We start from the raw sequence: 21,895 nt of genomic DNA on the forward strand, positions 1-21,895 counted from the left end.
CAACAACTTGATTTTTGTTGTATCCAAATTAAGATATTTGGTATATATGAATAAAAAAGAAAAAAGAAAAAAGAAAAAAGAAAAAAGAAAAAAGAAAAAAGAAAAAAGAAAAAAGAAAAAAGAAAAAAGAAAAAAGAAAAAAGAAAAAAGAAAAAAGAAAAAAGAAAAAAGAAAAAAGAAAAAAGAAAAAGAAACACCTATTTTAGATACCTTAGCACCTCCCAGGAGCATGGTAAGAATACTGAAAATAACATGGATAATAGCCAACACAAAGATAAAGATATGCAATTGATGTATTGGTTCAAGTGATAAGAGTTGGACTTTTCCCTGAACATAAATCCAAAACCAGTCTGTTAAAAATTAAAGAAATGGAAAAAAATATCAAGCAAGAATATTAGAACTACAAAAAGCAGTACCCACAATTTGTAACTGAAAATAGCTCAATAAAAATAAGTATATGGACAACATCCTAAATAAATAAATAGGATATGCAAAGTATTATGTCTAGAAGAGATTATAAAGATTTCACCTTTAGCTCATAAGCAATGCCTGCAATGAAAGATCTATGTAGTTATGTGTCTAATATTTGCAACCACCTAACCTACCTTGAAACACAAATGTATCATTCACATAAAGCATTAGCCAAAAAGATACTTGACAGGGTTTGACAGTGACAAAGTATACACGCTGTGAACGGCCAAAGCATCATATGTATGATGACGTAGCAATGCATTAACAAAGGAGAAACAAACCAGTTAAAAAAATCTCTGAAATGTGATGTAAATACTGATCCTAAGACATCTATATCAAACAAGACATAAACATCCAATCAGCTTTCAGTCACAATTAGTGGCCTCATGTAGGGCACAATTAGTGGCCTCATGCATAGACTTGGCTATGAAGCTTTTGTCAAATATGTGGTCTGTTTTTCTTTTGTACATATCTTTCTGCATTTAAAATTTTTTTGTTCATTTTGGTCATTGTAGGATCTGATCATATGTAACTGAAATATCCTTTCACATATGATCTGGTCAGATTTTGACATGGATTTTTTCTGTTTAGAGCCATATTTTAGAAAATCTGCTTCCAACTGATTTTGCCTTAAAGCAAGGAAGCAAAATTTGCCACTTGTCAAATCATGCAGAATAATAACACCAGTAGCTACTTCTGTCTGGTGTTTATAATGCAAAAGTTTAAGGGGAAGCAACGAAATCACCACACAACACTTCAAACATGGTCATAGACACACCACCATTTAGCATATGATAGGAAAAAATGAAGAAGAATTACCTTAACTTCATCAGACTTTCATAAACATGCCAATCCTCCAATTACAAGCATGACACCTTTATCAGTCCCCTCATTTCAAGCTCCTAGAGTTGTTCTAGATTGCCAATATATTTCATTCCCATGTCTGTAATCTCTATGCAGTAGCAGATGTTGATCCTCTTGAGTTTCCTACAGCCAATTGCCAATGCTGCTAAACCATCATCACCAATTCTCACACACCTGACAAAAAAATGCAAAAATAACAACCATGAGGTTTCTGATATCCACAATGAGTGGAGGTCGCGTAATTGTGTAGTGGATATTCTATTCAAATTTACCTATAAAGATCGAGTTCTCACAGCTCCTTGCAGTTTGAACCAATATAGGTGATCTCTTTATTGGAAATAATGATGCAGAGCCCTAGTTTTAGAATCTGCAGTTCTGTGCATTTAGAAGTATGCTTGAGCCATGCATCATCTACGTTAAAGTCAGTGAGATCAAGTTCATGGAGTAAGGAACACTCTGTTCCAATTCTCTCTAGACCCTTATTTGTGAACAAACTGCAGGACTCCATCTTAAGGCACTTTAGGTGTTTACAGGAAAAGGCAATGGCAACAAGAGCAGCATCCGTGAGTTGGTGACAACAAGTGATGTCCAGCACTCTCAATTCCTTATAGTTTTTAGCAAGACTAGTAATTCCATCATCTATTACACCAGAGCATTTGCGCAACCCTATCTCATTGAGACCCCAACAGTTCCTGCTTATGATTTCGAGTGTTGCTGGGAATAGCTCACAGGCATCCAATCTAATTGTCATCAGATTCTTGAGGTCGGTTATCTTTCCGAACAATGGAACCGTGAACTCCTACATCATTGATTAGTTAAGACATTTCAATGTTTATTTTCTTTAGGATGCTTCCAACAACCATTAAAAAACACATACATATACATTGAGCATATATTTAATTGTCCACTGAAGAGATCCGTTGAGACTAAACCACCATATTGGGGTTATATGGCCCATGGATGATTAGGACGTCCACAATCAGCTGATGTCTCAACTACATGGTGGCGGTGTCCAGTAAAATTTTTGTATATATAGCTCAACCAAAGAAGCCCTACCAATCCATTAGTTCACAAAAAGCTGCGAGCCCATTTTAGTTAAGCAAAGATATTTCTTTCCTTATCTATTAAGTTGCAATGCCAACTTGTTAGATGAGTTTCATGCTCATCTTTAACAAAAACAACAAAAACACTCAACACATAAAATTGACATGGCACAAATATTAAACCAATAAACATTCAGCCATCATCTGCTAAAAGATGATGAATAAAGAAAATAAATAAAACAATGATGGAAAAATTATTCCTTCATAAGTCTACACCATATATCCAATAAACTGAAAATTTTGGAAAGAAATTAAAAAATCTGTATACCTATCAACAAATAAAGAACTTTCTCAATGTTCTCAGAAACTTGGGTAAGAAGCATCACTCATGAAGTATTGGCAAGAGAATATAAACAAAATAAGATTGTGCCCTCAAATACATACTTACAATGACAACAATTTGGACAAAAATGTCAAACTTATAACTGCTTAAGCTACCTGCTAATGATTGGCTCAAAACAGAGACTGTCATTGAAAAACTAGAATTAAACATGATATGAATCAAGAAAATACGTGAAAGTTCTATGTTTACAATAGTCTAAAAGGAAAGAAAACAACCCTCTAGTACATTTTTTTCATCCTTACATTTTTTCTTTACTCTTCCTTTCTCTATTGTTTTCTACCATCCTCCTCTCTTTCTTCTTCTTCTTCCTCGTTTTATGAAAAAGAAACCCAAGTCACCAAACACATCTAATTATAGTCAATTTGGGGGTTTACCAATATCTTTCACAAGTGTGTTGATAACTGCATGCAGGCACTATTGCTTTGCTCACATGCATCCTGTTCACCACCTCCTTTTCCGAATCATCATGCGACTCGACTCGCACGCCCGACACTGGGTCATGTGGCCGTTGCCTACTTTACCAATTCCCTTACTACCTGCTTTTGGCTGAGCCCCATCGCCCCTTCTGTGACAACGCCCATGCCGTATCCGTGTTCATGCATCATGGCATTTTAGAGAAGCAATGGCGAACCCTCACCCGCTCACAGAGCCCAAGCCCAAGATGAACTCGTGCATGATGGCTGTGAGCACGACCATGGCCGCCATCGACGCGAAGCTCAGGGCGGTGGTTGAGGTTTGAGAGGACGAAGCCAAGCGGTTGCTGCCCACCATGCCGGAGCCCGAAGATGGAGGCACGATTTTGACGCCGATGTCGCTCTTCGAAGACAAGCTCAAGATCGGGAGGGCCAAATGAGCGTCGAGGTTCAAGCAGCCCGGCGCCGCCAAGCTCTTGTCGGAGGTTTGCTCATGGTTCGACCACCTAGAGCTGCACTTCGGCGATGGGTGGAAGAGGGTGGGCGTCTACGACACGCTCAAGGGGTCTCTCGGGGAGATAAAGCGGCAGAAGGACGTGCTCCTGGCGCTCATAGAGCTATGGTCGTGGGAGATCAACACCTTCGTGTTTCTGTGGGTGGAGATGACCATCACTCTCGAAGATCTCATGGTGATGGGGCTTCCCCTCTTCAGGAAATTGGCCTACGATAGGACTTGGGAAGCCACGGACCGGCAGGCGGTCGCCGAGAACGAGCTCGAGGTTCGACGGAAGACCAAGTTCCCATCTTCCTCCAAGGTCACCTACACTGCCTGGATCAACCAAGGAGAAAGGAGTGGATGGGGCTCAGCCAAGGAGAAAGGAGAAGAAGAGAAAGGCTTGGTGGGCGGCTGCGTACAATGAAAGGGAGAAAAGTGCAAAGGGGGTGAAATTTTTTTTGCAGTTTAAATCGAAAAGTAGCGACAAAAATATTTCGTTGCAAAATCGGTCGCTAATTAGCGACAAACAAATTTTTTCGCTTATCCGTCGCGAAATTGCGACGGAGTTTGAGACAAAATTTTTCTGTCGCTAATTAGCGATGGATTTTGTGACGAAAAAAGTTTGTCTCAAACTCCGTCGCTAATTCCAATTTTGGCGACGGCTAGTTTTCTCTAGCGAATCCGTCGCAAATTTGCGATGAAAAAAATCCGTCACAAATTTCCGTAGCTAATTAACGTTTTTCTTGTAGTGGACTTGGCCTAGGCATAATAGAGTCTATAACTAGCAAACCCACTTCTTTTCAATCCATATAATGGGAAAATAAATGATAAACGTAGAGCCTATTTGCTTAATTATTTACTTTGATGTATTTGCATTTTTCTTAAAAAAAAAAATATTTACTTTGACTTAGTTGATTGCCAAGTATTTTTCTTTTAATCTCTATCTCTCATGATTAAATTATAATTGAATATCCTTTGGTAAGCTAACTTTATTTATCCATATATAAAATCCAACCTCTACTGCGATACAATTTATTTATTTATTTTTTTGATAGGCAAGTTGGGGTTAGGCAGACCCTATCTGATTACAAAGATTAGAGTCAATTACATATCTGAAGGAGAGGGAAACCAGTCTGGAGGTTTGTCCTTCCAAACCCGTTTCCTGTCCATGCAGTTTATTCTAGCTAAACTACAAGCACAATAGTTTTGATCCATTTTTACCCAAACACATTGAACTCTATCCATCTGCCATAGATGTTCCACAATAACCCTTCATACCGAACTGTTTACATGCCTTCCTTTCAGCAGCCTATTTGTGTGACTTTTTACTTTGATCCTGTAACAACTCCAAACAGTCCCACCTTTATGATCTAAGTTTGCAGACTGGCTTACCAAACGTAAATAAATATTTTGCCCTTCATGATCCCTTATGGTAAAACCTACTCGCCAAGAGGTAGTAGCAGGAACCCACATGCTATACAGATTTATTTTAATCCAACCTTGATTGGGAGGTTTTCATTGCCCAACATACAACCACCTTCGAATAAAAGGCCCCGTTCTTCCCTGACAAATACGAAGCACAATATTTATAGCTTGCTTATGCGCCATTTTCTTTTCTTGAAACACCTCCCTATTCTGGATTTCCCACAACTTCTAGATGGCACATTTGAATGCTACCAGCCAAGCATGCTTTACATTTTTATCGCCTATTTTTTGCCTACCCCACCAACCCAAAGCTGCAGTGATCTCAGGTAGAGGCATTTTGGATCGATCAAACTGGTGCAGAGTCTTTCTCCAGACTAACTTTGCCATGGGACAAGTGAGGAAAAGGTGATAAATGGATTCCTCTTGATGTTCGCATAAGGCACACTGATTGGCCATCGCCACTCCCAATCTTTTTATTCTGTCAAGGGTTAAAAGTTTTTGTTCGGCTGCAAATTTAAGGGTGAGAGCTGCACGCGGGATGTGGCCACCATGCCAAATATATTTGTGCAAATAGAAAGGAGTACCCCTCTTTCTATGGATATCCCAAGCAATTCTAGTAGAGAAAAGGTCACCTGAATTCTACCTGAGAACGTCCTTAGTTCCTTTCTGCCTCCTCTGCGCATTTACCAACAGTTCAATCTCTTCTGCCTGATGCTTATTACAAACCTGCAAAATCACATTAGTTAGTGCACAATAAGAATCAGCATCGGAACATATCATGTCTTTGACGGAAACTCCTTGTTGATCTTTCATGAATATGGGCGATATTTCCTCTTGGATAACTTTATCAGGGAAAAGTTTTTGCACCAAGGGTCAAGCCAAAAAAGAACATTATCACCATCTCCTTTCTTTAAGAAAGAACAACGTATCGTCAGCGTAGAAACTATGGCTCAGTTGAATTTTCTGATGTCCATCGGGGTAATGTAGAGTTATTTTTCAGCAGTTATCAATCTACAGGTGAGCCGTTCCATCACAATCAGGAAAAGGTAAGGAGATAGCGGGTCTCCTTGATGGATACCGTGTGAACTCCAAAATTTCTCACTTGGTTCCCCATTAACCATGACTACAAAGGTCGGTGTAGAGACACACCACATGATCCTCTCAATCCAAAATCGGTGGAAGCCAAAGAATACCAAAGATGACTCCAAGAAATCCCAATCAACCTGATCATATGCCTTTACCGGATCGTATTTGAAAAGAATAGTCTTCTTCCTACTTCCTTCTAAAGTATGAACAATCTCATGAGCAATAGTAATACTTTGTTGGATGGATCTCCCTTTCAAAAATGCCCTTTGATTTTTCGAGATAATTCTTTGTAAAATATGACGCATTCTGTTTACCATCACTTTCGACTTTCGAGATGATTTTAAAAATCACATTGCAGAAGCGTATCGGTCGATAGTCCTTCAGTTTTTTAGCACCTGCCACTTTTGGGATTAACACAATATGTGCAGCATTTATTCTCTTCATCAGCTGTCCTGTGTCAATTTTTTTTTTAATAGCAATAGTAACATCATTACCAATAATAATATGCCAGAATTTCTGAAAAAAAATATACAGGGAAACCATCAGGGCGCGGGGCACTGTTTTTCTTCATTTCAAAGACTGCTAATGCCACTTCTTTGTCTTTGATTGGGGCAATCAGGTTCAAATTTTCCTTCTTCATGCCGTGTTGAGGCTCAGATGCACCATCGAAATCATCTTAATGAATGGACGTCTTCGTGAACAAATCAAGAAAGAACGACCGAACTTCAGCTTCCATCTCTTCTTGCGAATGCAAGACTGAACCATCTAATGTTTCGATGCATTTGATGTAGTTCTTCTGCATATTGTGCTTAAACTTGGCATGGAAGAACGTAGAGTTTCTATCACCCTCAGAGAGCCATTGCACTCGAGACTTCTGCCTCCAAAATAATTCCTCCATCTGTAAGCATTGCTGCATCTTATTCCGGTTTTCGAACAACTTCAGGGATGCTCCCATGTCACCATTATTTAGCCTCATTTGAGCCTCATCCATCTCATCATATAGCTTCTTTTTCCATTCAACTATATTCCCAAGGCTGTTAGAGTTCCACTCCTTAAGCTGCTTTTTTAATTCATCCAATTTCTTGAACGCCTTTGATATTTATAGACCAACACTCTTCCACAATATGTGTACATTCAGGACGGAGAGCCCACATATTGAAAAATTTGAAAGGAGAACAAACACGGTGCTTTATTTGCTGCCAAGAAAGACACAAGCCAACATGGTCTGAAACCACATTTGACAAAAAATCTAAGCCCATATCAGAAAATTGGATAAGCCATTCGACATTAACCAAAACCAGATCAATTTTGCTAGCTTTAAAGAGAGGGCCTTTTTGATTATTCATCCAAGTGTATTTCACCCGCTCATCTTCAACTTCTAAGAGGTGGCAATCATTAATGAATGCATTATATTCATAGGATGCAATGGTGTCATAAGCTGACTCCCATCGCTCCTCACTATTACAAACTGCATTCCAATCACCCACAAGACCCCAAGGACCAGCAATCTGCTGACTCTACAAGAAGGCCCAAAGTGCACGCCGGTGGCCATAGTGACTATGAGCGTAAATGCCCGTAAGAGTACACAACATCCCATCTTTCGAGGCCTTAATGGAGCGACAATGATCAGTAGCACTGATAAATTCCACACTGACCGACTTTTCATTCCATGAACAAGGACACGACAAGTTTTATAATGATCAAAATTTCCAACAAATTGAAACTGATGAAATTCGTTTTTGATTTATCCATACCTTGCTCTGTGAGCTTAGTTTCCAAGAGGAAAATCACATCCGCCTTCGCTTTACGAATAAGATAAAAAATCTCTTTTCTGGCCCAAGATCTCCCAAGGCCTCTAATGTTCCAGCTTAGAACTTTTATCGGGATTTAGATTATATGGGACCAAGCTTGACGAAGCTCCATGAAATATGCTAAATGGGGTTTTCATCCTTTTTTTTGTGGTTTTGACCCCATAAATGTGTTGGGCACGGTAGATTTACTAGGAATCCACAACTGGATCATGTATTTTTGATGAAAAAATGATATTTGAAGTCTCAAAAATTTATAAAGATTTTAGACTTTTGAATTTTTGAACCTTATAAAAGCCCACCCATGTGTTGAAATAGAACGCTCCAAGAGCTGATCCCTATAAAATCAAGTACATAGATCACATCTGTACAGTTAGAATTTAAAATTAAAACAAAAAAAATCATGAAAAACTTATTTAACATGTTTCATTTAGCACAAACGTATCACCCTATATATATTTCACAAATATAGCATGTCCTATGTCACTTTAAGGACGTGTCCATGTGATTGCGTGGCTTTTGAGTATTAAACAGACCACTCCATCAAATGGCAATTTTAACGTGGTATAAGAACTCCAAAGAGTTTGGTTCCACTCATCCCCTAATCATCCCCCATCTTCATACCCCTCATAAATCTTATGATGCAATTTGTTTTAATCAAATCTGACCTTGTAAATGGAGTCAGCATGCTCGATTTTATAAGAAACGACCCTTGGATAGTATTTTTTTGACGAAAAAATATGATTTTTTCAATTTACAAATTTTTGTGTTTTGTCAACTGTTGATTTTTGAATCATAAAAAAAAACCTACACCCAAGTCGGATTTCAGAGATTTAACTCTCCACCTTCACTAAATGAACGATGTAGATCACATTTATGGAGTCTAATTTGAATAAAACAACTGGGATCAATGAAATCTGAAAGAAGGGCATGAAGACAGGGATGAGTGGAACACATTTGACCTTAAAGCCATAGAGAGATAAAGGTTAGCACTAGGCATAGGTTGGGGTTTGGGGTGGACAAGGTTTGTGACATTGAAGGTACTTGGAATCAGCTGCATTGTGATCTTGGTGAACCCTTGAATTGGATGGGCTACCGAGGGCTATATTTAGTGCTCATTTCATTCTAGGGGGTTGTGATACATCATCGCCTGTCTCCTCTATATCTTTTATGTAAAGTTGATCTGCTGCTCTAATGTATTTTTTTCTATTATTTTTTTTAATATTATTATACCCTTTCGTTAAAAAAAAAATCCTGATAATCCAACGAGACATATCTGTTGTTCTTAGTCTGCTTCCAACAACTCAAAAGCAGGAGCGTGATATCCACGTCTTATTATGTAACCCAACCTTTCTCTCTCTCTGGGCCAAAGGACCATAAACCCCAGTCAAATCCAGACTCAACTTGCTTTTCCAAGGTAATGTTGGATATAAACACATAACCTTTGTTTTCAATTTAGTGCTTGATCCATAATCAAATTCAGTTTCATACAGAGCCATGTAACGTGCAATCTATTCTGCAGCATCCATGCTATCGATTTATAACCCGAAGAAACCGCACCCAAGACCAAGACCTAATCGTGCTGGCTCAGCCTGCCAAACCTATGCTCGTCATGCCGGCAACATAAAACACCGAAGCTAGGACCCCGGCCCCGGGGGCCTATGCCGGCGTCAGTTTCCACGTAGGGGTGACGCCCATAACCTTGACTGTTCATCTAGCGGTACAAGCACTATCTCTGATCCAACTAACAGGCCCGTCCCTTGTACCATACGAGTTAATGATGGGTTCAAAATTGTGGCCACACCCAGATTGGGTTTTGGCTTCTTTGGTGAGAATGAAGGACTGGCCTGCTCAAGCACGCAATCACTCTTTTAAGGAGGGGAATTGGGAGCATCCAAGCAAGCAAGCAAGTGCAAATGAGGCAAAAAAACTGCACCAGCTAGTGCATAAACAGAAAAGCAACAATTGGTACGTGGAGGCATGCACGAGAAGAGTAAAGAGTTGGGGAGGGGCCTTTTAATTCATTTGTCGCTCTCTGAACATCATCTCCAGTTCTCGTGCCATGAATTCCGCACTTTAGGATTCAATGACACCAGCAGGAAACAACAGGCAATCAAGTGCAGGGATGGGCTCACTGAACAAAGTCGATTAGTAAATGAACACCTCTCTCTCTCTCTCTCTCTCTCTCTCTCTCTCTCTCTCTCTCTCTCTCTCTCACACACACACACACACACACACACACACACACACACACACGTATGAGAAAAAGAGCGGTTTATGAAAGTTGCCTAACTTATCAGCTATATATTCATGGAAAATCGCATCATCTTTAGGTTATTACAGTGAACATCTACTTTATCTGAATGGATTTCAAATTCCCGCTTGAGGTATAGAATGACAATGTTTGTCCCTTGTTCCTTGTAGAACAACTCCTTCATCTTATGGTCTTTATTAAGTAAATCAACAATAATGGGATTTTAGTCACTTGGTTTGACAAAAGAAATTAAGGTCAACTGAAAGATTTTAAGACCAAGCGCGTCTTTGAAATATATAAATTATAAAAGTAGGCAGCTAATTGTAATTATGAAAATATTTTCGAGTTTTTCATAAATATCTGATGAGTTAGGCAGCTTTTTCCAAATGCCTCTATGAGAAAATCTATTATTATACATATGAGCATGTTGTGGTGGGTGGTGCATTACTGTTTCGCATAGATTTATCTCCAAAGCAAAAAAAGCAACCTTTGAACTATGTTTAGCATTGTGTATTTACTGTTTTCATGCGGTAAACTTGACTCCAACAGGAAATTGTAGGCCACTTCGAATTCATCTTTATTTTCATAAACCATTGTCTTGATATGTTGCATATGATTAAACCTAGTAATTCATATTAAAAAAAACAGCCTAGTAACTCATTAAAAGAAAAAAAAAATGAACCTAGCTACTAACATGGTAAAAAAAATAATACTGAAAACATCTGTACGGTTTGAATTCAGATCCAACATTTGAGGGCTAGATCGATCCACTCAAACAAGAGTGTATGCCAGGTTTCACGCACCGCTGGATTTTCCATAATTAACAGTGTTTCTATTGATGGTGATGTGCCATTTTACAATTGTCAATTTTGGGTTAGTGAAAATAGTGGACTTGGAGAGAAGGTTCTGACCCCTTCGTCCCTGGTTCTACTCTCACCAGGTGTGCAGGGGTGCTAGCCTTGGAGTTTTACTCTTCTGACTCGACGACTGTTGGTATGGTAGGCTGAGCCAGCGCGACCAGGTATCCTGCCAGTGCGGTTTCTTTGGGTTATAAATCTAAAAAAAGTGACCGGGTTCTGGCGAAAGTTCAACGTCATAAAAAAAAGTGTGGAGTGGCACAGATCACTAGGTCTTGAGTGGCATGAAGTGCATGCGCCATCTAATTCACTCGGTAGGCTCCTGCTATCACACATATTGCAAAGATTTACTGATTTGGGCGCAACTTAACAACCTTTAGAAAAGATGGGATGTCAAATTGAAAGTAGTGGGTCCCCAATAAATGAATCTAAATTGTGAAATATATGGAAACCTGTGGGGGCAAGCCGCATCCCCCCAACAATCTTGTGCGATCACAAGATGCTAGATCATCGCTCATTGGTACTAAATTCCTTTTCTTTATGCATAAAATAAACTATATATATATATATATATATATATATAGAGAGAGAGAGAGAGAGAGAGAGAGAGAGAGAGAGAGAGAGAGAGACTGTTATACATGGAAACCGATGGTGGCCTGGGGGGCGACCCACGTAATGACATACACCCGCTTCCCCCCCCCCCCCCGCACCGCAAATAATATATCTTATTCTTTAAAAATGAAACAGCCCAAAGATTTTATATATTCATAAATACATACGTATCTATGTCTATCTATCTATCTATCCAGAGAGAGATGCTAACGGATTTCCTTGTTTATTTTTTATCTTTTAGAAAGAACGCAGAGAGCTGTCAAAGTGAAAAAAAAACAGTCGTGTATCATGTCCTTCCATGCTTGTCAGAGTCAAAGTAGTCGTAAATAAAAAGGTAATTCATGTAAGGTTTTCTTTATAAGCAATGCATGATTACCATGCAATGCAACTCATCTAATTTCGCAGAGGCATGTGAGTATATTTAATTAGAGATGCTCGCCAAGATCTAGTAGCAATTTCTCATTATTTTATGTTGGGCCTTTAATTGCATTGGTGTGGTTTCTTTCAAAACAAAATTTGCATTGGTGTGGTGAGCTAAAATTTTCAGGCTTTCAGCTTTGGAAATTTAAAAGAATTCTTGGAGGGTACAGTGGGAGCATTCATGAAGAGGGAGCACGAGGACCCATGTGTGTGAGTAGGAGTATTTTTGTCATGCGAACTGCGTTCTCAATTAAAGTTTTTTACTTGTTTTGCACCCCACGGGTCAGGTATCCCATGGTGGTGTGCCCTTTGATGAAGAATATGACAATTACACAAGTGTCCTTGTATTTGATCTGAATGACGTATGATTTTTGTCTGGTTAACTACTAAAGCACAATGTTGTTAAAATCGGTTCAGTAGGTGAATCAGTTTCTCAAAAAATCCTCCGAATCGTTTGTAAATCGGTAATTTTCACCATAAGATGCCACGTGTCATTACAAAATAAAAAATATTTAAAATTTTTAACCCTATTAAAAAATAAAAATATTAAAAATAACAGTTAATCTTCTTTGGGCCGAATCGGGATGTCGATTCTGACAGCATTGCTAAATTAAGCATGCCTAAGGGATTGTTTGTTTCATGAAGTTTTCACGAGAAAACGAGTAGTTGGCATCTTTTTCAAATGGGCGAAGCAAATATCTAAGCATATATCATGACACTGGAGCCCCAGTTTTTCCCACCACCTTTCTCTTTTCATGTAAAAATTCCTTTGTACCAAACCTATATGAAAGAGCTTTCATGGAAAAGCTGATCTGACAAAAGTTTTTAGAAACTCCTATCGTTTCCCATGAAAGAGATTCATTAGGATGAAACAAATGGGCCCTTTATTCATTTCTTGGTGAATCAAAACCTCATCTTCATCAACTGGGCCTTTCATGTTTCATGGAGCCACATGAAAGAAGCATAATCTTTGTCCATTATCATATTAATAGCAAGAATTGTTGAACCTGTATAAACAGAGTCTTGCATGAGTCAGATGAATCAGATCATGAGAGAGAGAGAGAAAGAGAGATCATTTTTTTTGGGGTTGGCATGCATGAGGAGGGAAGGGATGGTTGTCGGTTGGGGGGGTGGATGGCTTAGCATGCATATGAGCGTAAGGCTGACCGTGGTGTGTCGGGATCGCACCGACAGAACGTGGACCCCACCATAAGGCTTCGTTATAAAACCTTTGCATGGGGAATTGGGCCTCTTTCAACCCTCTCAGAGAGTAGTCACTTGTGCTAACAATTTCGTAAAGCAAACAATCAAAGCCGCATGAGCTCTCTCTCTCTCTCTCTCTCTCTCTCTCTCTCTCTCTCTTGCATGGGACACATATAGAAGTGCTCCTTTATAACCTTGTGTTTGAAACTTCGAAGTGAAAGATTTAGTTTCGAAAGGTGCTTTGATAGCCGAAGTTATCTTTGTTTGAAGGGGTATACATGGTAACTTCTTGATTAATTTTCAATGTTTTTAATTATATTGATACTGGCTCATTTACGTACCATTAAATCCTAACCAGAAAAATTTAAAATAAAAGCCAAACGAACTCTTAAGAGCAATCTTTTCTTCAGGACTTCTATGAATCTTCATGAATGTGTGCGTATGCGCGTGTGTGTGTGCGTTCACTAACAGGCAGATATATGTATATAGAACAACCTGGCCCAATGGATGCAGGGTTGTAACTCTTGTGTTCAAAGATCTCTGGGTAGGAGAGCTGCCACAACCCCCAACAACCGGCCAGCGTAAGACTGTGCCAGCCTTTCAACCCTAAAGCTTGCCTTGAATCTCAGTCTGTAAAATTGATGATTATTATGTATTGACAAGCATACTAACACCGCCAACGACGTGGTAGTGATAGTTGCCTATAAGACTGCCAACATTGCAACCACTATCAACACTTTGGATATCAAAACAAACGCTCCATAAGCTCTAGAGAAGCATTGATCTAGCATCTATGAGTAGCTTAGTTTGTAGGTCATATAACTTTTAAGCTGCTAAGGAATAATATATAGCACAAGATATAATCTTGGTTTAGTAGGATTATCTTGGGGCCTGTTTGGAATCTGGTAGCTGGGATGGGCGTTCATGCATTTGGTGTTCCGGTGGTAAAATCTTGGTAAAACTACCTTGGTGGTCCCGTTTGGAATCTGGTAGCTGGGATGGGCGTTTATGCATTTGGGATGGGAAGTGAGGCCCTTTCTCCTTTGTATTTACACTAAAGAATGGATTTGGCAGCTGCCACTTCTTCAAATGCATAAACACACGTGATTCCATCCCAGCTACCAGTTTCCAAACAGGGCCTTAGCTAAATCTATGATGTTACAATGAAATTGGGCAAGTTTTGAGGGAGACCACCTTTTCCTTTTTGACTAGAGTCGGTCTCTTCGATTGCCCAAAATAATCCAAGACTGCAATTACTCCCTCTCCAATCGCTTGCCACCTTCATTCTTCTTTCTTGACTTTCAAACCGTCCATATTTATTCCTGCAACAACTTCATCCATTAGAATAATCCTGCAGTTATAGCTCCCCTTTCACCATTCATTAATGACCCCCCACTTTCAGTCTAGGAAAAGCAGAGAGAGAGATTCTTTTCCTTTATTTTCTATCCTCTTCAGAGTACAATTTAAAAGGAAGGAACTCAACCCTCTCTCTCTCTCTCTCTCTCTCTCTCTCTTTGGATTTATTGAAAAGAAAATTCAAATCCTTCTATTTAAGCACAGTCATTTTTGGGCTTTCATCAGTGACCCTGTTTATAACACAATGGCAAATTATTGTAATTTGAGTTGTGGGAAGCAAGATTTGGGATCTATTGCACAGAAGAAGAAAGATGGGAGGCCTCTAATGGGATAGTCTGTTTTCAGATATTTTTTTTCTAATTATGTTTAATTTTTTAATATTCTGATTTCTTCTTTGTCACATTTAAATTAATGGGTAGCCTTTGAAAGATGGGAAAAGGAATGACTTATTTATTGGAATGAAATCGATTCCCTGTTCACAGGGTAGGTGAGAGCTATAAGAGGAGGGTTTATGGTGCTTGTTTTTGGAGTACTCAACAAGCAGAAGTAGAGAAACAGTGATATATCAGGGTTGGACTCAGGCACTCTTTCAGCTTCGTTTCATAGTTGGCCCTTCATCATCATCATCATGGCCTCTTCAAACCGGCACTGGCCCAGCATGTTCAAGTCGAAGCCCTGCAACCCTCATCATCACCAGTGGCAGAATGACATAATTTCTGCATGCCAGAAACAACCTTATTCATCAGGTACTCATAATTTCTCTCCTGTCTTTCCTGCTATCACATCTCCTTACGTTGTGGGTCTTCAGTCATCTCATGGGACACGATCATTCACAACCCTCTGACTCACTGATTGATGAGAGAGAGAGGGGCGGGGGGAGCAAATGATACATATCATGTGAAATTGATTGTTGAGAGAGAAAAGAGGGAGAGAATGACCTTTTCTAAATGGACACACAAACTTGCCAAGCTTAATCTCATCTTTGGGTGCATATTGTTACAAATTTTGGGGGAAAAGAATTTTCAGGTTATTCATACCCCCGCCCCCCCTCTGTGTGTGTGTGATGGGGGGAAGGGGAAGATAGTGGTGAAAGATCCAATCTTTTGGTATGCTCATGATAAGTCTATATAGAGTTCATTCTTTCTCCTATCCTCTAGGAGAGCCTGAACATACCTTTTCCACTGTCAAATCAAGCTAGGAAAAAGCAAGTGCACTAGTACAGAGGATTGATATTGTATTATATTCTTCTTCCGTCACAATGGAACCTTCACTAACATTATTCTTTTGATGTTGCACTGGAACACTGACACAACAAACTGAGACTACAATCTTATTATGTTGAAATATTTCTCTCTTTCAGTGGGTTGTGAAGAAAGAAGCCCAGAGCCAAAGCCCAGATGGAACCCTAAGCCAGAGCAGATAAGGATCCTAGAGGCCATCTTCAACTCTGGAATGGTGAACCCACCAAGGGATGAGATAAGGAAGATCAGGGTCCAGTTACAGGAATATGGCCAAGTGGGTGATGCCAATGTCTTCTACTGGTTCCAAAACCGCAAGTCCAGAAGCAAGCACAAACAACGCCAACTTGCCGGAAAATCTCACATTCCAGCAACCACCACCTCTGCTCCTGAAACAACGCCGCCGCGAGCTGCCACCGCTGCCACCACCAAAACTGCCACAACAACAACCACCACCACCAACTCATCCTCTTCGTCCGAAAAAACAACATCAAGCGTGTATCTTAATGCAATGGAGTCTGTGAATTCTCCAACCATCCCCACCAATGCTTCTATTATTCAAGGAGGATGTTACCAACCAACACTGCACCAGTTCCCTGTTCAAGAGCCACGACCTCTACTTTTTCAAAACGCTCCATTCCCCTCCTTGTCCACAACCTCTGGTCTCTGTGAATTATCAAGCATGGTGCAACTCCATGAGCAGATGAAACAGGAGGAGAAGCTGAATGTGGTAGGAGGAACCCATAACCAGAATTGCACCATCAACCCAATGCTGCAAGGTGAGAGAGAGAGAGTTGCACCATAACCAGAATTGCACCATCACCAGAATTGATTCTAAGGTTAGCATGGTGGTTTTCTGGATTGATGCATACTTTGATTTTTGTGGGTGATGCAGATTTCGGTGATTCTGGCTCCAGCTCCGCAAGATTGACAGTGTTTATAAACGATTTGGAGTTCGAGGTGGCGCCGACACTGGTGAATGTAAGGGAAGCGTTTGGGGAGGATGCTGTGCTTCTTCACTCCTCTGGGCACGTGGTGATGACTGATGAATTTGGTGTCACTTTGCAACCACTGCAAAATGGCGGTTTCTACTATCTGGTATGTGTTTCTTCTTTTCTGAAAATAATCTGGTTTGCTTTTCTCACTATGTGTAGTGCATGCCGCACACACACACAACAGAGAGAGAGAGAGAGAGAGAGAGAGAGAGAGAGAGAGAGAGAGAGAGAGAGAGAGAGAGAGAGAGAGAGAGAGAGAGAGGGTACTGGTCCTTGATGGATATATGTGTTTGATTTTCAAGCATAAATTTTAGAAGTTAGAATTTCTTTAGCATTAGTCTATAGTATGTGTGAAACATTGCTTTGTTTTTTTTTGCCGTGGTGTGTGCAGGTATAGATATTGGTGCTGATTTACGTGAGCAGTGATATATGCACATCAGTTGGTGGTAGTTTACTTTTCTATATCTCATTTGGTCCCTATTTTCTCATTTCTGTGTCATTTTGTAATATGAAAATTTAGTGCCTTTCTGGGTGTTGGACGGTGATGGAACTTGAATTACATTGTTGGAGATTGCATGGTAATTTTCATCTCAATGCTTCTCTCTGATTGTCTTTTTCTGTTGTCACAATTTGTAGTATATCTCATATAGGAATTAGATAATTATTCTTGCTTAATTTAGATACCCAGAACCCATAAAGTTTGTCAGAGTTACCTGCCTTAAAAGGATATTGGGTCATTATAGATTGCATTTGGCACCATTATGAATTCATGAAACCAAATGCTAAAAAGTTTTAAAATTAGAACTTTCAAGCACGTGAAAGAGTGCAGAAGTATGATTAAAAATATCCTTCTGAATATGAACCTTGATGATAGTTTTAAAGTATGTCCTAAAATTCATAATTCTGGTTTGTCTATCATTAATTTATCTACAATGTGTCAGAATATGCAAATGTGTTTGATTTTTTTTTTAAGGAAAATATGCAAATGTGGTTGTTGAGCAGATTGGTTATCCTTTTTTGCAAACGCACATGTGTGTGTGCGTGTGTTTGCTTCTCAACGTTCATGTGCAGCAATTTTCCATGCTTCATGCAGAGGCTATTAAGCTGTAGAATAACTTCTTGAAGGGTCCATTTACTTGTGGGGTGTGCCCTAGAATGGAAATTAGATGTTTGTTTTCCAGATTTTTTTTTGGTAAAAAAAAAAAAATAGATTCGACACCGGCAGAGTGAGTAACCGAGTATGATGGGAGAAGGTTGTGTGTTCTCCCCCGAACATGCACTGTAGCTACAGTGCATGTTCAGGGTCCCGACTAAGCACCGCGTGGCTCTCAGTCCGGCTGTACGGTACCTCCTACACCCGATTGAGCACCAAGCGCGTGGTACTCAGCTGGGACCCCGAATACGCACTATAGCTATAGTGCGTGTTTTGGGGGGGGGGGGGTTGTTGCACATATAACCTGCCCCAAAGTATGATGAAGGAATGAAAGACTTTTTAAAAAGCTTCCTTTTGTTTGTTAGAAAATGGCATCAGAATCTAGACGCAAAAACAGTTACAATCATATTATATGTAACCGAACGTCAGTAGGTCTATAAGATATTTTGAATTTATTTATTTTGAAAGGCAAACTGGTGTTAGGCAGACCCCTACCAGATATCTCTTAAGCCCTATGTATCAGACGGATTCGAACCTGGGCCTTCAGCTTGGGACAGGACCTTGCTTACCACATGGGATACCTCCTCGATGGTAGATGTTTTGAATTTATAACCCCAAGAAACCGCAGCCTGAAGACCTGGTTGCGCTGGCTCAGCCTGCCATACCTATACGGTTGTGTGCCAGCAGCATAAAACTCAGACGCTAAGGCTAGGACCCCTGCCCCCGAGCCTATGCTAAGCATTGACTTGCACAGAGGAGCGACACCCATGAGAATCGAACCTTAACTGCCCGTCTAGCAGCTAAGGCCCCACCCCACTACGCCAACCCGCACATAGGTCTATAAGATGGCAAGCAGTTACAGCCATATTGTATATAACCAGAATTAGTAGTTTATATTCCATCACCACCGCTCATCTCACTTGATACAGGTCTGTGTGGGCCCTCACACTCACGCAACCCAAAGTGACGTGCGGTGGGGATTGAATATAGGGTTTCCATATTTGTTTTGCTGATAGCCGAAGTTTAGGAAATCTTTAAGAGCGTTTCCGCATTATTTGGATGGAATTTATCATGAAATTTACAACTAACTGTATCACTTTGTGGAGCATGAACATAGTCACAAATATCTCTGATAGTTTGAAGATATTGCGGTTTTATCATGACATTTCAAACTCCCGTATTATACAGAAGAAACTGTTGAATTTTGCAAATGAAAATATCGTGTTTTCAACCAGTTATTAACAAAAACCACTTTTTGCAGAATTTTTTTATATTATTATTTATATTTACATATTATATATTTTTTATATACTGATATTTTCTCGAGAAAAATCGATTTTTCAAAGTATCATATGATTTTTACTCGCTGATATTTTTCTCAAGAAAGAGATTTGTGACTGAGCACAAATCCATATCCCCATTTATCCCATATTAATTTCTTGATGTACAAAAGTATGGCTTGAAATAGTTGAGAAAATTATAGCTTACATTATCTGCTTCAAATGGCAAGCAGTCTGATGCAATGTGCTCTGAAGAATGCTTAACAACTAAGATTTAGATATATGTTCATCATACCTAGCAAAAACTGAGACCTGAGGGGCGGGGGGGTGTTGGGTGCATTAATTTGGGCTCGTTGATATATTTTTTTAATATTTCATACTATTTGTTGAGTGGAATATGTATCTCACATCATGAAAAAGTGAGGATCTGAGAGCGGCCGGTGCAATCACATGGCACAAAATTTATGCATTAAGCACCTGATTGCCCTGGATGAGGCCTTGAGCCCTCCAACTGACAGGCCTGTCCCCAAGATAGAGGGTGATCGAGTGCTTAATGCACAAAAATATTTGTGCAATCATATTGCACATGATCTTTTCACCTTTCTTGGAGAGCTTAAGGTCTGGGCAAAGGCCCATGCGACACCATCCCTTCCCCACACCACATGAGATCCTTGGAAAGATGGCTTTTTTTTAGGAGAAAAATGATTTTCTAGCGAAAAGACTTGAAGGAGTTTAACATTACAGATCAGGCACAATTACATTGCACACTTTAGTGTGCCGCTGCATCTGACCCGCCTGACAGGCTGTATTGCATAGATGGAGAACGGCTAGGTGCAGCGGCATACGTGCAATGTGATTGCACCTGATCTGCTCTCGTTAACATATGAAATTAGCAATCCTTGTGTATTAAAGATATGCCCAAGTGAGAGTAGTTTCACCTTTCATGTTTGTCCTTGTTACTCATGCTTTGACTAAGTGTTAAATAAGCCAAGCATGAATAAAGGATGTTTAGCTTTGGCTTAGCTCTTTAGATTTGCTTAAGCAAATATACACGTATATTATGTAAGAAATGTGTAGCTTCCATACCATTTATATCCCAGACCATCTCATACTCATGTAAAAAATGTACTTGAATTGCATGCATTTTTTGCTTAATCCAAACTTGTAGATGTGTTTATCATTACATATTTACTAAAAATATATTTTCAATTGAATCAATTTAACAAGAAGTCTTGATTTATAGTTAATGAAGTTTTTGGTGTTATATAACCTGTTGATTTTTTTTTTGTTAAGCTAAAAACACAGCTAAACATGAAAAATGTTTAAACTAATATATATTTTCTACTAAATAAAATATATAGATCATATCTATGAGTTTAGAAGTATGTTTTTTTTTAAAGAGCCCGAGATGGTTTGGGAGATAAATAGAGTACCAGCTACACATTTCTCCACGTTGGGTATCTTTTTATATTAAAAGTAATGTGGCAAACTAGTTGGTTAATGTATATGCTTTTAGCTAAGAGGACATAACCACTAGCCATGAGCCCTGTACCCTATCTAGGTGCAAACCCAAATGAACCGAGCCCAAATAGCCCATTTACCAGCCCAACTAGCAGCTATAACAATTCGATGCCTCCAGCCACGAGCCTGAGCTCTAGCTAGTTCTGAAAGTAAATGAATTGAGTACAAACAACTAGAGGCCAAGCTCATCTACCAGCCCAGCTAGCAACTATTATAATATCGTCTTAGGAAAGACTTTTTGGTGCAGACCGACAATGAGTCGGTTTACGATCAAGACATCGAAACAAAATTTTATTGCAGAGGCAGTCAAAGTGAAATTTTAAAAATATGACAGCGATTGATACTAATGGAATTTTCTTTAGTAGGTCAGTGAACTTGAAAAGATGATCAATAGAGAAAATGCAGATAACATAAATATCTTTCCAATAAATCAAAAATCATAATGTTTTGATTTTGGAGTGCCAAGATATGATATGAATAACAGGTCTGACTGACTGCACCAAAAATATAGTCATACGAATGACTATACTCTCTCTTCAGGTCCGTTTTCAGTAACTGTGAAGACAGCTGCTAACCGAACACTAAAAATATAAGAGAGTTCATTAGCTTTTCAACGAATCTAAGCAGACACAAAACATACCTATATCTAAGGAGATACACTCCGATTACCGAGACTGGGATAGATGGACCAGAATATAGAAATGAACAACAAACAGGAATACACAAGATTATATTTTTTATTTTAATTTTTGAGCGATTAAAGTTTGACCTGCACGAAAAATACATTTCTAATGGTGATTTCTTCGATTTCAACGTCCCTTTCTCTGAAACCCAACTCCGGTTAGACAATGCTCAACTCAAACACGAAAGATAATCAACCACACAAGATTTCAAGAAATATCTTCACAAATCCGAATTCTTTCAAAAGGCATACAGATTTCAAATATTGCTCAAACACAATCCAAACGCTAACAAAGATCCAAGAAGCATTAATAAC

At 39.3% G+C, this 21,895-nt stretch overlaps 2 protein-coding genes across 2 annotated transcripts; one reads left to right on the plus strand and one right to left on the minus strand.

Annotated features, from left to right (window-relative positions):
* Positions 1–1,373: 1,373 nt before the first annotated feature.
* LOC149814486 (F-box/LRR-repeat protein 14-like) lies at positions 1,374–3,362 on the minus strand. Its single transcript, XM_089990363.1, has 4 exons — positions 3,318–3,362; positions 1,867–2,134; positions 1,629–1,746; positions 1,374–1,509 (listed from the first exon to the last, which is right to left on the minus strand). The coding sequence occupies exons 1-4, from the start codon at positions 3,360–3,362 to the stop codon at positions 1,374–1,376; spliced, it is 567 nt and encodes a 188-aa protein (XP_089846489.1).
* An 11,977-nt stretch (positions 3,363–15,339) lies between these two features.
* On the plus strand, positions 15,340–17,341 carry LOC149814487 (WUSCHEL-related homeobox 9-like). The gene is made up of 4 exons (XM_089990364.1): positions 15,340–15,457; positions 16,072–16,728; positions 16,845–17,047; positions 17,336–17,341. The coding sequence occupies exons 1-4, from the start codon at positions 15,340–15,342 to the stop codon at positions 17,339–17,341; spliced, it is 984 nt and encodes a 327-aa protein (XP_089846490.1).
* The last annotated feature ends 4,554 nt before the right edge of the window (positions 17,342–21,895 follow it).

Source organism: Nuphar pumila, chromosome 15 (genome assembly GCF_984573655.1).
Source record: "Nuphar pumila chromosome 15, dmNupPumi1.hap1.1, whole genome shotgun sequence".
NCBI classification, from domain to species: domain Eukaryota; kingdom Viridiplantae; phylum Streptophyta; class Magnoliopsida; order Nymphaeales; family Nymphaeaceae; genus Nuphar; species Nuphar pumila.